This window comes from Cataglyphis hispanica, chromosome 5 (assembly GCF_021464435.1).
Source record: "Cataglyphis hispanica isolate Lineage 1 chromosome 5, ULB_Chis1_1.0, whole genome shotgun sequence".
Taxonomy (NCBI): domain Eukaryota; kingdom Metazoa; phylum Arthropoda; class Insecta; order Hymenoptera; family Formicidae; genus Cataglyphis; species Cataglyphis hispanica.
The window spans coordinates 7,653,839-7,668,812 of NC_065958.1; the positions used below are offsets into that span (position 1 = coordinate 7,653,839).

The following is a 14,974-nucleotide window of genomic DNA, read 5'->3' on the forward strand; positions in this document are numbered from 1 at the left end:
TACGCTGTCGCCACCTACATATAATAGCACGCGTTCTTGCTATCCAATAATTTACCGACTTTGCGACAACTCGAATCGTCATTGGTCATCAACGGGATATTATCAGCGCGTACGCTAGTTTATCTATATAAAGTTGCCCTAAGGAGGTCTTCGCTGGGCTGCTTCCGTTCACTCGCTATTTCTCGATGTACTCGTTTGCCTGATCAGCTGATGACGTAACATACGACGAGCGTTCTCGCGTGCGGGAAGAAAGTTTCGTGCGGTTGTGTATTGTGCACGTATCGGTGTCCGTAGGTGGGTCGCGAAAAGCAACGTACGGCGTAGGAGATTGACGAGCTGGCGATCCATTTTCCGGTTGGGCTCAGTCGATCAGTGCTCGTTTCTCTCGTGCGTAGCCGCTCGTATCGTTCGTTCGGTCACGCGTTGTCACGGTCGAGAAAACGTGCGCGCGAACCGCCAACTCTGACCCGTGTAGGGGTGCGAAATAAGGAGTAAACGTCACAAGGAGTAAGGGAAAGAGAAGTGCAGCTCATCCAGGATGAGCGTCGACGCGTACGGACCCAGCAGCCAGACCCTCACGTTCCTCGACACCGAGGAAACTGATCTAATCGGCGCGGATACTCAGGGCAGCGAATTCGACTTCACCGATTTCACATTGCCGTCGCAGAGTCAGACCCAGGCCTCGCAACACGATGCGACCCAGACACAGTCCAGTCAACCCCTTCAGGTCGGTCGAGTCCACGAGTAGTAATGTATTCTTTAATCTCGCTATTGTAAGCTTGTCCGCCGATTTTCGCCAGAAACATCCCCGGAGAGCAAATTCCTAGCATGGCCACGCGGCCTAACCTCACGCTGCGCGCTTGTCAAGGGGTGCGGCGATAAAAGCGACCGTTCTCTAATGCAGAGTTTCCGCTTTGTTCCTTATCTTTGTTCCGTGACCTCGCATTTTTCCTCGATATCGAAATCTCGCAGATTTCCAGCGAGCGCAACCATCATCGAAATGACTTTAATCGCTCGCTGAAGAAATACGCGAGATGAATTCATATCTGTCATGCGTGGGTCGCTCGTCGCTCTCGCAGTTGCAAATGCGAGGTTAAGTATGCCCGATTTGCGACTTGCGACAGAATTTTGCGAAGTTACGCAAGTTATACTTTCGTACCTTAGATATGCAATGAAACAGAAAATCTCATAGCATGTGTTTAACTTTAAAACGACAGTAGATAAAAAAAATTTTTAATGATGTATTTAATTTTTTGCTCCAAAAATTAATTTCTTCTGCTTAAATGAATAAAAGTAGCATCTTGTATCAAATTTATCTAGCATAATAATAATTTTGCGAGAGAAATTTTCCTGTTTGTAGGAAAGATAAAATATTTTCAGTTTCATTTTTGCACAGAAATTTTTTTTTATTCACATGCATTGAATAACTTGTTTTAAAAAATATTGATTCTATAAATTTTTAATCATTTATCATTGACCTTTTTTGTAATTTTGTAATTAATATTCTAATCTTTTCTCTCTTGTTCTTATGACATTATATTTTTATTTAGGTAAATGGAACAAATGGTAGTTCATCATTAGATTTAAAAATTTCTGGAGCAGCCCAAAGCCTTGCCGAGTTGCAATTTGAGGAAGAAGAAGAGGAAGCATATTATAATCGTGATTTACCTGAATATGCATGTAAATATTGCGGTATCCATGAGGCATCATGTGTGGTTATGTGTAATGTTTGCCGAAAATGGTTTTGCAATGGACGCGGTAATACATCAGGATCACATATTATCAATCATCTTGTTCGTGCTAAACACAAGGAAGTTACATTACACAGGTGATTTACTTTTTATATTCTCATATATTTGTGTTATAGAATGTAGAAATGTATTATAAACATGTACAAACAGCCTAAAACATTGTACTTTTAGCCTGCCTATTTTTATAAAATTTTACAGTTATAAGAAATTATTAATTACTTTTGTTACAGAGATGGTCCTCTTGGAGAAACTGTTTTGGAATGTTATTCCTGTGCTACAAGAAATGTTTTTGTATTGGGTTTTATTCCTGCTAGAGCTGATTCTGTAGTTGTGCTGCTTTGTCGCCAACCATGTGCGGCACAGAGTTCTTTGAAAGATATGAATTGGTAAGAATGAATTTACATGTTATATATAAAGAATGTGACATTTAAATATACATATATCATTAATGTTTCCAATATAATTGTGAATGTGTATTAATATTTTTTGAAAATATTTAGGGATCAAGAGCAATGGAAACCTTTGATTGAAGATCGAAGCTTTTTATCTTGGTTAGTAAAAATTCCATCTGAACAAGAGCAATTGAGAGCTAGACAGATCTCAGCACAGCAGATTAATAAATTGGAGGAGTTATGGCGAGACAACGTCGATGCTACTTTCCAAGATCTTGAAAAGCCTGGAGTGGATGAGGAACCGCAGCAAGTTTTGTTACGCTATGAAGATGGTTATCAATATCAAAATATTTTTGGTCCACTTGTAAAATTGGAAGCTGATTATGACAAACGATTAAAAGAATCTCAAACTCAAGAGAATATTGAAGTACGATGGGATGTTGGATTAAACAAGAAGACTATCGCTTACTTTTTGCTAGCTAAAACAGATGGTGATATGAAATTGATGCATGGGGACGAATTGAGACTTCGTTATTTGGGAGAACTTCATAAGCCTTGGTCCGGAATTGGACACGTGATTAAGATTCCGGATAATTATGGAGAAGAAGTTGGAATTGAGTTGAAAAATAATTCAGGAGCGCCAACAGAATGCGTCAGTAACTTCGTCGTTGATTTCATTTGGAAGAGTACGAGTTTTGATAGGTAAGAATCATTGAAATATCGATACTATTTTTTGTGTGATTGTGATTTTAACAAGTATCTTTTTATTTTTCTGTTATAGAATGCAGTCTGCATTGCGCAAGTTTGCTGTTGATGACACATCTGTATCAGCTTACATATATCATAGACTACTAGGTCATGAAGTAGAAGAAGTTTTGTTTCGTTGTCATCTCCCTAAGCACTTTAGCGCGCCGAATTTACCCGATTTGAATAGATCGCAGGTGTACGCTGTAAAACATGCGATACAACGACCTTTATCTTTGATTCAAGGACCACCTGGAACAGGTAAAACCGTAACAAGTGCTACCATAGTTTATCAATTGGTAAAACAAAACGGTGGTCCGGTTCTTGTATGCGCTCCTTCCAATACTGCTGTCGATCAATTAACCGAGAAGATACATAAATCAAATCTGAAAGTCGTACGACTATGTGCCAAATCACGAGAAGCCATTGATTCGCCAGTGAGTTTCCTCGCATTGCATAATCAGATAAAGAACATGGAGACGAATACTGAATTGCAAAAGTTACAACAATTGAAGGACGAAACTGGCGAACTTTCAAGCGTTGATGAAAAACGCTATAGACTCTTGAAGAAAGCGGCGGAGAAAGAACTTCTGGAAGCAGCAGATGTAATTTGCTGCACATGTGTAGGCGCTGGTGATCCTAGATTGCATCGATTAAAGTTTCATTCCATACTTATCGATGAGAGTATGCAAGCTACCGAACCAGAATGCATGGTACCTGTTGTTTTAGGAGCCAAGCAATTGATCCTTGTCGGTGATCACTGTCAATTGGGTCCAGTGGTGATGTGTAAAAAAGCCGCCAGAGCTGGTTTGTCACAATCTCTGTTCGAAAGACTGGTGGTGCTAGGAATTAGACCTTTCCGTTTGGAAGTACAATACCGTATGCATCCTGATCTCTCGCGATTCCCGTCTAATTTCTTCTACGAAGGTTCCCTGCAAAATGGCGTTTGCGCTGACGAAAGGAAATTATTAAAGATTGATTTTCCCTGGCCTGCAGTAGACAAACCAATGTTCTTTTATGTCACGCAAGGTCAAGAAGAGATAGCTGGCAGCGGAACATCCTATTTGAATCGTACCGAAGCATCTAATGTAGAAAAAATAACGACGCGATTCTTACGTTGCGGCGTAAAACCAGAACAGATTGGAGTGATAACTCCATACGAAGGTCAGCGGGCTTATCTTGTGCAATACATGCAGTATCAAGGTTCTCTGCACTCCAAACTGTATCAGGAAATTGAAGTAGCAAGTGTGGACGCTTTTCAGGGACGCGAGAAAGATATAATAATAATGTCCTGCGTACGATCCAATGAACATCAGGGCATTGGGTTCTTGAATGATCCCCGAAGATTGAATGTGGCGCTGACTCGCGCGAAATATGGTATCATCATTGTAGGAAATCCTAAGGTACTTTCGAAACAACCACTCTGGAACCATCTGCTCAGCTTTTACAAGGAACAAAAGGTGCTGGTCGAAGGACCGTTGAACAATCTAAAGGAATCCATGATCCAATTTGCTAAACCAAAAAAACTCGTGAACGCGGCCAATCCAGGTTCGCATTTCATGTCTACATCAATGTACGATGCTCGCGAAGCTTTGATTCCAGGATCAGTCTACGATCGCTCTGGTACACAAGTGAACGGCATGCAGAATCATAATCCATACTATCAGAGAAACGTGCCGCTCGACATTTTCAGCCGCACCCATGATACCATCAGTTACATCAGTCCTGAACGGGCACAGGCGGCGATGAACAACATGCCAGTACCGCTGGGTATGTTTATGAACATGGCACACGTGCCGCCGCGCTTTTATAATCAACATCAACAAGCGTTACAGGCGCGTCAGAATCAAAGAAATCGACGTGGTGCCACTGCCGCCTCGATAAGGAACAAGTCTGGTCCGCGTATGGGTAAGCTGAGTAGTCAAACCGAACAAAATACGCAACCGTATAGCCAACCGGGTCTGCCACTGACCCAGGGTACGACGCAAGGTATGTCTCAGCCTGGCTTCAGTCTCTCGCAACCTGGCCTCAGTCAAGCGGAGCTGTCTCAGGACTCGTTCGCGGTTGGTGAATTCCAGTCACAGATGGACGGTCTGCTTTCGCAAGACTCAACCTATCAAGGTGATCGAAGTGGTTTCTATCAATCGGGCCAATCGCAAGCCGGAGGACAATTCTCGCAACCCTACTGAGCCGAGACCTACCTACGGCTGAGCAACGCAATTGCCATGCCATGAAGGCTCGTTCGACCAATTCTTCTTCGACCAACAACCACAAATCACTAACTGCGCAAAACGGTAAAACGGCTCGACGATCGAGTACGATATTATTGCAGCATATGCTCATGTCGTCGACGTGAGAGAAAAGGGGAATGTGAAAGGAGAACGAAAGTTCCATAAGCTAATTCGCCGTTGGTGGACTCCACCATGGACGAAAAACATGCGCAAGGCTAATCTACTGACTGTAACAAGTGCGACAAGGACGAACAAAGGACATCCACACAGGCTGGAAAACGACAAACGACAAACCAATCATCGTGATCACGCGCTTACCGTGGACGGATCATTTTATCGCGGGGATGTAGCGTAATGCTAGAATTTTAAATGATATGTATAAAAGATAAAGATATAAAATGTAAAAAGAGAAAGAAAAAAATGAAATATGAAATGATAAATCGTTTCATGACTCGACCGAATTCACCAAGTGTGCCAATGTAGCATCACGATCGGACGAATCTACGGCAAAAAAGTTCATGAAGATCTTTTTAGTTGTCTAATAAGCTCTAGAAGATCGAATCTCGCAATAACCGAAATGCTACATGTTTCTGCCACTTCGCCACAAATGTCAACATTGAGAAACCGAACAGAAAGCATAAGAAACGTGGAAAGAAAAGAAGACTATACTCCGATATCCGAATTTTTTTTTATATCAATCATTGCATCTCGAATTGAGAATCCAATAACATCGCTACTGTAAGCTACTGCTGCTCGAATGTGTGAGCGCATATCGCACGCTGAAAGTCGATATCGATTTTTCCGGCTGATTTTGTCGAAAAGGAAGTCGCCAATAAAATCATTGTCAGACAGTATGAGGCCAACAGCATTTCAACGTCATCACATGGAGGTGGGACACATCCTTTCTCAAAGAGGATCGGCGTCTTCGCCGAACGTGAGAAATTCATTGGTGGTTTAATTATATCGATTAGTTTTTTGTTTCCTTATGTTATATCTATTGCTTATTTACCGCGCAGGGGTCAACAGAGCGCATTGTTTAAAAATATTGCTTTCTTTCAGTAGATCCTTAGTGACGTGGTGAGATCGATTTTTAGCGATTAATGTAATCGGGTATAGACACAACTTGTCAAAATATATTATCGTTCTTTCTTTTATATAGACATATATATATCGCGTCGTATATATCGTTCTTTAATCTTTTTGCAACGACGAATGAAAATGTTCCAGCGCGATCAAGATGTTACTCTATTCTAAGAGTAGTACTATTTCTTTTCTATGTATAGAGTTAAAAATGTATAACTTTTGTTGCATCACGTACATTAAGACATTACGATGATTTGTATGTATTGTACAAATCGATGACGTATAAAAAAATTGCTGAAATTTTTCTTTAATGATTTGACGTATTGACTGCAACGCATCTCTACACAGGAAAAGATTTTGGCAAGTCATTATATATGTAATGACTTCTCTCGTAGCGAAAGGGTTAACGTGCGAAACGATATAGTTAAGCTTAAGGTTGAAAAATTTTGATTTGTGTATTTTGGGATGGATATGGCAATACAAGCCATACTGAAAAAATCACATGTGACTATCATTGCGTTTCTCGGACATTGCCATTATTCACAATGGCATACAGGCAACTCATTACCATTCGAAATATTTTACTTGCTGTACCGACTAGAACATCGTATAGACTTTTTTTTGTATTCGGAGATCGCTTTTCTGTTCTTTCCGAATCCCTGCTTTTGATTCTATCCTCTATCTGTATTGGCTTCTGGCGGTAATGAATTCTCGTTATATTATTGCAATAGATTAAGTAATAATTAATGTAACCTGCATTATATAACACTAAATTCTTTTATTTCTTTTTGTCCGACCAACAGCGCACCGCTAATATAACAGCAGATTATAATATTAAAATTTATTGTGAAATCTCTTATCAAAAAAATAAATTTGATTTGAAAATATCTAATTGTTGATTCGTATAAGCAAATAAGTGTATTTGTAATGCCAGAGTAGAATACATTTTTATTATACATATTCTATAAAACCTGCCCGAATCATTACCGGTTCAATTATTTCTTATCATTATTAATGTTGATATGCGGGTGTTATCTGCGCATGCGTGAACGCGATAATGAAATATCTGCTTATCATTTTTAATGGAAGATTTACTCGTGTCTTATATATGACATTTGATAAAAGATTTATTTTGTAGGAATATAATATCGTTAGTTATAATTCACGAGATTATAAATCAATTAAATGCAATATGAATTCTTCATTAAAATCATGACGTGAAAAAGCATTTCATCATAATAAACAAATCGGCTATTCCTTCAGAGGAATAGCTATGATTGGTCAGTTTTAAAACTACGGATGTTATTAAAATTTAAATGTACTCTATGGTCGTATTCCAAAATTCACCGCCACTATTCAAAATCTATAGTTGACGTTACTTATATTATAGATTTCCAGTACTTTCTAGTAAATTGCGGAACATGGCCTATACGACACGTTATACATTCGTGTATTGTGCGTGAACTGTCGCACTGCTGCCTCACGGTTGATCCATCAAGCACGTGAAATGAGAATCGTCCATTACGCGTCAGATTTGAAAATTTAAACGTTTTTGGTTTTTTGTGGATTGTGGATGTGGCGATTTGCGTTAATAGTGACGAGCGTGCGGCATCAATTGAACGAGAGGCATTCGCCACCGCGCACGTTATCGTAAAATTGCTGCCGGTTTAAAGATCACGGTAAAAAGTTACGATAACGCTGCATCCGATTGCGCTCGTTGTACGCACATTGATATAATCGGAAACGCAAAGCCCGGGGATAAAGGATAGTTTTCCCATAAATTTTCCGTTCATCTAAGGACAAATTCGACTGCAATATGGCGACTGAGAACTAAGAACAGGTAGAGTATTATTTGTATTTCTTCTTATTTCTCGTTTACGCGAAATAGCGACTTCATTTCTATTTGCTTGATCTTGAGTTTCACTCTTCACCCCTGTACACGATCGAACGAAAAAATATTTAATACTATTGTGTGTGTGTGTGTGTGTGTGTGCGTGCGTGCGTGTGCGCGCTGCGCGCGTTATGTAGTACGTTGTTTGCTTGATTACTTGCAAGTAATTTTTAATAGAAAGTTATGTATTTGATGAATAAATTCAAGCAATCATATGCTTTACCTTTGTTGCTAATAATGAAGCTAAATAATTTTAATTTTAATTAATATAACATACTATAATAACACAATGTTACAAAATTGCAAAATTATTTTTTTGGGGTTTTTTTCAGGAGGTTATGATAGAAAAAGCATTTATATATAATTAAAAACTCTGAAAGAGTGAAGGCACATTAAATCTCAAATAAATCTCAATTGAAAACATCTGAAAACTCAACTTGCAGGCAAAATTATATACATAAAATTAATTATGAGAGTAATTGGATTGAGATTATAGAAAATCTGATAGTTGATTAAAAATATATGGACTTTATTTGTCTTGCATAAATTTTTCTTTATCAAAGTTCTGTGAGAGAGAAAGTATTTCTCGTTAAATATATAATCATTAATTTATATTACAATTTATTTCTACAGTTCTGCATTTCACACATGCATCTATATATATTTATATATCTATAAGACTTTATGACAAAAGATAGGCATAATAAATATAGTATCTCTGCTTTTGAATTGCTAATTTCATTATCATTTTTCTTGCATTATAGAATTATGTATATTGTTATATTCTAGATTAACATAGTAAATCTTACAAGATACAAAATATAAATTTTGCAAAACTATATAAAAAATATAAAAAAAAGAAAATATAGAAACAATAAAACAAAAAAAGAAAGACAAAACAAGAAGATTTTTTAAATGTAATGTATATGTAAACAATATAAAACTTTGCAAGATTCAGTAACAACATTGTGTGCCTTATATACACTATTGATTGTTGTAAATATTTATGAGGACTATTATAAGTGCAATAAATTGCTATATTGGCAATTAAACAAAGAAATTGCACACATCTTGTATTTCCTATATTTATATTGACTATGTACCATACTGTGTTTCCATCACAAATGATGGTACAAATAATGGGTGGACAGCAAACAGGTGGACAATGTCCACCAGCGCAAACTCATACGTTGCATATTAATGGCATAAATGGATTGCATCAAACTGATTTCACATCATATGGTCCAGATATTTCTAGACATAACAGACCTCATACAATGCAGGTATATGTTAAATTTTTTTACATTTAATATAAAATATTAATGTGTTAGAGAGAGAGAGAGAGAAAACATTTTATCTTGTCCATTAAACTTATATTTTTGTAATTGCTATTAAAATGATAATAGAATAATAATTGATATAAATGCAGAATAAGAATTTATAAACATATTTTATTATACATATATATTGTTTTTTTTCTGTGTAAATATACAAGGAATGTTCTTACAGACAGGATCTCACCCATTAGAGTTCTTACAACTAATGGGACTTGATGTACCATCATTACGACATATAGAATATATGCAATCAAATAATTCGTCTCCTGGAAATTGGGAGAGACGAATGGGCACATCCAACAATACCTCAATTATTCCACCATCAAATTATAACTTAAAGCCTACAAATACTCATTCAATAAAAAAACCAAGTTGGAATAACAGAAATGGCAGACGAAGTACATATAGAAATTCTTACTCCAAGTATGAGACATATAATAGTGACAGTGGATTTAGTTCTCGGTCACCAACACCAAATAAATATCACATTGATAATAGTCTAACAGAGAGTTCAGATGAAAGAGATTCCACAAGTTCATTAAGAGGACAAGAAATAAAGTAAATATGATGCATTTTCAAAATTATTTGATATTATTTAATTCCACTGTTATTCTTTTTTTTATCAAAAGTCTACATCAAGTATTACATTATACATTATTAATAAATAGAGAAATGAGAAGAAAAAAGACAGGGGGGGAGGAGTGATCTGATAATATGTACATATTAGTATATTAGTATATATACATATGAGTATATATATGTATATGTGTATATTATTACTGTTATTAATAATTTTCTTTTTCTGTATAGAAAATATCATAGGATACATTCAGATAATAGAGCAATCAATAAACCAATATCAAGCGGGTTAATTTCAAGTGCTTCTGCACACCAGTTTTATCAGAATCAACGACCTGTCAATTATTACAATACTGTTTCCACCCCCAGGTCTCATGCTCAAAATTATCAGAATAGGAGAAAGTATTTATCAGGTAAGCTTTTTTTCCTCTCTAATATATAACAATATTTATAAATGTTAAGCATCCTTGTATTAGTTACTTTTATATCCCTTAATATAATAGTTATTCATCATTTTTCTTGTATTGCTTTTTCATTATTCACAACATAGAGTTTAATTTATTTTACATTAAATAGAATTTATTTTTAGGCAGGAGTGAAAGTGCACCTTGTCAAAGATTTCTAAGAAACCGTAAATTTTCGGAAGTTTTATTGCCGAATTATAATTTGGTTTCCACATATATTATAGCTCCTGATAGATTTCTTGCTAAATCTCATATGATGGAAGTAACTTCTGCGCCAAGGAATATTATGACAGGATCAAAATGGGATAATTTGTCGCAACAAATTTGGTTGAAATTTATGTCAAATCAACAAACTGAAGCTACTTACAGAAATAAAATGATGCTATGGAAACATCTTTATATTTATATTAAGGTAAAAAATACAAAAGGAGTGACAGCAAATAAAATATTACTAAAATATTTAAAAACAGAATTTAAAATAATACTTAATTTACTGATACATTAAATGTTAACATTTATAGCGTCAATATCCAAAATATGGTTTATTTGTGGTTGGTTCAACAATGAATGGGTTTGGTTCGGATAATAGCGATGTCGACATGTGTCTTTTGGTGAGACACACAGAAATGGATCAAAAATATGAAGCTGTAGAGCATTTAGGACAAATACTAAAATATTTAAAAAAATGTGGTATGTAAGAGAAAGAAAGAGAAAAAAAGATTTATAAATATCATAAAAAGATATTTTCAAAAGATATTTTCAAAAATATTTTCAAACATGGTACTTTAATATGTTTTACATATATAGCATTTTAATAATAAACTATTTTATTCTATTTCTTTTATATTTAGATTTTATTGAACAGCTCGAACTTATACATGCAAAAGTACCCATTATAAAATTTTGTGATACAATACAAGATTTAAAAGTCGATCTTAATTGTAATAATGCTGTTGGTATTAGAAATACACAATTGCTGTATTGTTATTCAAAACGTAAGTTTAATTAATAATTTGAACAGATATATTACTTTTAAAGTATTTTAAAAAGAATATTTTAATCATTATATATATTTATTTTTACAGTTGATTGGAGGGTAAAACCACTAGTACTTGTCATAAAACTTTGGGCTCAATATCATGACATTAATAATGCGAAAAATATGACAATATCTAGTTACTCTTTAGTTCTCATGGTCATACATTTTTTACAATGTATGTATGCTACAATATTTATTTTTTGTGAACCAATTTATTTTTAGAAAAGTCAGAATACGAATGTTACATTATTTTATAGGCGGTATCAACCCTCCAGTTCTGCCATGTTTACATTCGATATTTGGAAGCAAATTTAGCCCACATACAGATATTCATAATATCGATATTCATGAGGATTTAAACATTCCATCCTCCAATCGTTTACCTGAAAATCATCAATCTCTCGGAGAATTATTTGTAGAATTTTTCAGATATTATGTTAAATTCGAGTAAGTGATTTTTAACTTACAAATGTTTAGAAGATGTATGTTATTTTGACAAATAATATTTAATTTGTATTATTAAAAATAGTTTCAGCCACTATGCGATATCTGTACGTTTAGCAAAAAAAATATTAATAGAGGAATGTCGTATGGTGCAGTCACTCAAAAATGATTATCATCAATGGAAATATCTATGTATTGAAGGTAAATGAATATTCTTCTTAAGTAGATGATTTAAAGATATTGTTTTTTTCTTTTTTTTGTTTGGTGACTTATTAAAATTATTGCAATATCGTAGAACCATTTGATCTGACTAACACAGCTAGATCAGTCTATGATCCGGATGTATTTGCAAGAATTAAGCAGCTAATTGATGAAACATACCAAAGACTGCAGAAAAAACATGATCTAAATTCGATATTTCTCAACATAATTACTGATGTTCCTATTACAAGATATTTATAAAGCGGTCTATTTTGATGAACAAGCTATTCTGATTGCACCAAAGGCATTTTGTTAAATGCTGATAGCTTAATGATCTGATGATCTAAAATGATATAAAAGGAAGATAGAACGAAGTTAAATAAGACTGCCAAGATCGTCTTGTATGCTTAGTACCTTGTAATATTAAGTCTTATTATTTTTCACAACTTATATTAGCAAGGTACACAAAGTAGAACATGATAAAACATGTTTGTTGAACTACTTGTCTACAAGTATAATAAATTTGTCCTCCGTTAAATTTTATATATATTTTTTGGGGTTTTTTTTTGGTTTTTTTTTTTTGGAGGATTTTAAAATCAACTATATAACATCTTGAAAGGAGACAGTGTTACTGTCTGCGCGTTTATTAACATGCAAAAAGAAATATTTCATTCTGATATAAAGTATCGCGAATGCACGGGTATTGTTCCTACATAAACGCAAAAATTGCAATACGTGCAATAATAAAGTCTGACTTATATCTAAAGTTACAATTAACCATGCTTGTTTGGATATTTGAGACAATCGCGAAATGTGTGATTTAAGTGTGTCCTCTGCTGATAATTGGATACATTTATATATGTGATAACGTCATAGTGATTCAAAATTATTCAACATTGTCTTCCCAATGTATATCACTCATTACCCTACATATAAGTCTTTCATATAATATCAATAAATCTAAAATATATGATGCCTTGATGGCTAATTTGTTAACATAATTATATACTGTGTGATATAACAAGACTGATTAGATATAAAAGTGGAGAAATTGAAGCAGAACAAAGGGTGATGAATGAAATTTTTTCTATGACGTTGAAAAATGATTTGTTGCACAAATATATTCTCGATTAAAAAAATATTTCCAACTAGCTAGATTGCTAGTCATAAAAATAATCTAATATTAAATGTCTGATATTAAAATAACATCTTACATATAAAGAGAAAAAAAGCAACACTTATTTCTTTGTATAGTTGCTATTTCTCACAAAAAAAATATTTCACATGAGCTTTGATTCATGAAAAAAAAAAATATATATATAAAGCTTTAATATATTATCTTTTGCAAAATATTAAAAAACAAAAAAAACAAAAATACTTACTAAAAATAAAAAAAATGTTACACATTTGAAACAAATTAATTATTTACGTTTGCAATATTTTGTTCAGATATATAGTGAATAAAAGATTGATAGTGAAGTTAACAAGGCTGTGTTTCTTTTAAAAAAATTTAAAAACTTTCTAAGTTTCAATAGTTTTCTCTTAAAATTGATGCAAATATAAGTTGTCATGTTAGTGGGATAATTTATATAATTCGATCCTAAAACAATACAAATTATAGTAATATATAAATATATACATAGTACGAAAATTAGAGTAAAGATCTAACATTCTTCGAAAATCAAAAAACTAACAGTAAGTTTTTTGATATCAATGAATCAAATCCTTGTTTCTTAACAAAATACCTTTTCATTTTTTGTCAAATTTTTATTCTCTATTTCTCAAACAATTATTAAGTAATCTATAGTTGTAAAATTATGAATTTCAACAAAAGTTATTAACTTTACTAAAGGACATTCATATAAAAATTGTCTAAGGATAAAGTTATCTCTCATAATTATCAATCTTAATAAATATTTAATTGCTAGAAGATGACAATTTTCCACTAATATAGCTAACTTTTTGTGTAATAATTCTTTTCAGAAACACTCGTATTTGATATTTTTCTTCATTTGTCATATAAAGGCTACTATATTCCATTCTTTTACTAGTGTCTCTTACTAATATTTTTTTTTCAAAGTATATATATATATATGGCATTGTGTAATAGTATTCTTAAATAGTACATGAAAAAAAAAGGTTGTGCCTCTGCAATATTACAAATTATTATTATGATTATATTAATTTTAGGTCCTTATGAATAAATAGTATAAATTACATCTATTAATTACAGGGTAAATGTGAAGTGCTAAATAACGTACATATATTTTGTTATATGCACATGTAGCTTATGATATTATTTTGATAATGAAATATGAAATTGATTCTATTTTGATGTGATATTTGATTAGACCTATATATCCTTTGTAATGCGCTATGTACTTATATACACTGCTACTTTAAGTGCCGAATTTTTGAATGCATTCTTATAAAACAAAAAAGAAATTAAAGTTAAACACTAGCAATAGACAAAGTTAGATGGCAGCCATTATATTCTTTGAATAAAAATTGCAATAGTATATTTTTGTCAAAGTTAACATAAGCATTTGATTTATAGAATAAAATTAACAATTTTCTGTAAAACTAATTTTCTTGTTAAATAAATGAAATGTTTATGTATATGTTCTATTTTTTTGGTCTTTTCCATAATTAAGAATCGATCATTCGACAAATATCTAGATTTTAGATGTGTGTATGTGTGCGTATGTGTGCATAATATATATATTATATAATATACATATATGTATGTATGTATGTATGTATGTATGTATGTATGTATGTATGTATGTATGTATGTATGTATGTATGTATGTATGTA

At 33.5% G+C, this 14,974-nt stretch overlaps 2 protein-coding genes across 4 annotated transcripts; both read left to right on the forward strand.

The window, feature by feature from the left end:
- Positions 1 to 134: 134 nt before the first annotated feature.
- LOC126849952 (regulator of nonsense transcripts 1) lies at positions 135 to 7,088 on the forward strand. Its single transcript, XM_050592424.1, has 5 exons — positions 135 to 727; positions 1,551 to 1,828; positions 1,982 to 2,137; positions 2,252 to 2,845; positions 2,925 to 7,088. The coding sequence occupies exons 1-5, from the start codon at positions 539 to 541 to the stop codon at positions 5,074 to 5,076; spliced, it is 3,369 nt and encodes a 1,122-aa protein (XP_050448381.1). The 5' UTR covers positions 135 to 538; the 3' UTR covers positions 5,077 to 7,088.
- Positions 7,089 to 7,459: 371 nt separating this feature from the next.
- Positions 7,460 to 14,775, forward strand: LOC126849985 (poly(A) RNA polymerase gld-2 homolog A-like). 3 transcript variants are annotated; one of them, XM_050592505.1, is made up of 12 exons: positions 7,460 to 8,041; positions 8,425 to 8,654; positions 8,882 to 9,375; positions 9,602 to 9,987; positions 10,240 to 10,421; positions 10,598 to 10,884; positions 10,994 to 11,162; positions 11,324 to 11,467; positions 11,558 to 11,686; positions 11,769 to 11,958; positions 12,041 to 12,156; positions 12,251 to 14,775. In XM_050592505.1, exons 3-12 carry the CDS (start codon positions 9,190 to 9,192, stop codon positions 12,415 to 12,417), a joined length of 1,956 nt encoding a protein of 651 aa, XP_050448462.1. In that variant the 5' UTR covers positions 7,460 to 8,041; positions 8,425 to 8,654; positions 8,882 to 9,189; the 3' UTR covers positions 12,418 to 14,775. The 3 variants fall into 3 exon arrangements, with proteins under 3 accessions (XP_050448462.1, XP_050448464.1, XP_050448465.1); XM_050592507.1 differs by having other exon boundaries at positions 8,425 to 8,567; XM_050592508.1 differs by lacking the exon at positions 8,425 to 8,654.
- Positions 14,776 to 14,974: the final 199 nt, after the last annotated feature.

Bases quoted from the DNA above. Each gene is read 5' to 3' on its own strand.
- LOC126849952 (XM_050592424.1), top strand. From the start codon at position 539: ATGAGCGTCGACGCGTACGGACCCAGCAGCCAGACCCTCACGTTCCTC. The intron at 728-1,550 runs GTCGGTCGAGTC...ATTTTTATTTAG, and splicing joins AGTCCAGTCAACCCCTTCAG to GTAAATGGAACAAATGGTAG. The intron at 2,138-2,251 runs GTAAGAATGAAT...GAAAATATTTAG, and splicing joins TCTTTGAAAGATATGAATTG to GGATCAAGAGCAATGGAAAC.
- LOC126849985 (XM_050592505.1), top strand. From the start codon at position 9,190: ATGTACCATACTGTGTTTCCATCACAAATGATGGTACAAATAATGGGT. The intron at 10,885-10,993 runs GTAAAAAATACA...TAACATTTATAG, and splicing joins ATCTTTATATTTATATTAAG to CGTCAATATCCAAAATATGG. The intron at 11,163-11,323 runs GTATGTAAGAGA...TTTTATATTTAG, and splicing joins AAAATATTTAAAAAAATGTG to ATTTTATTGAACAGCTCGAA.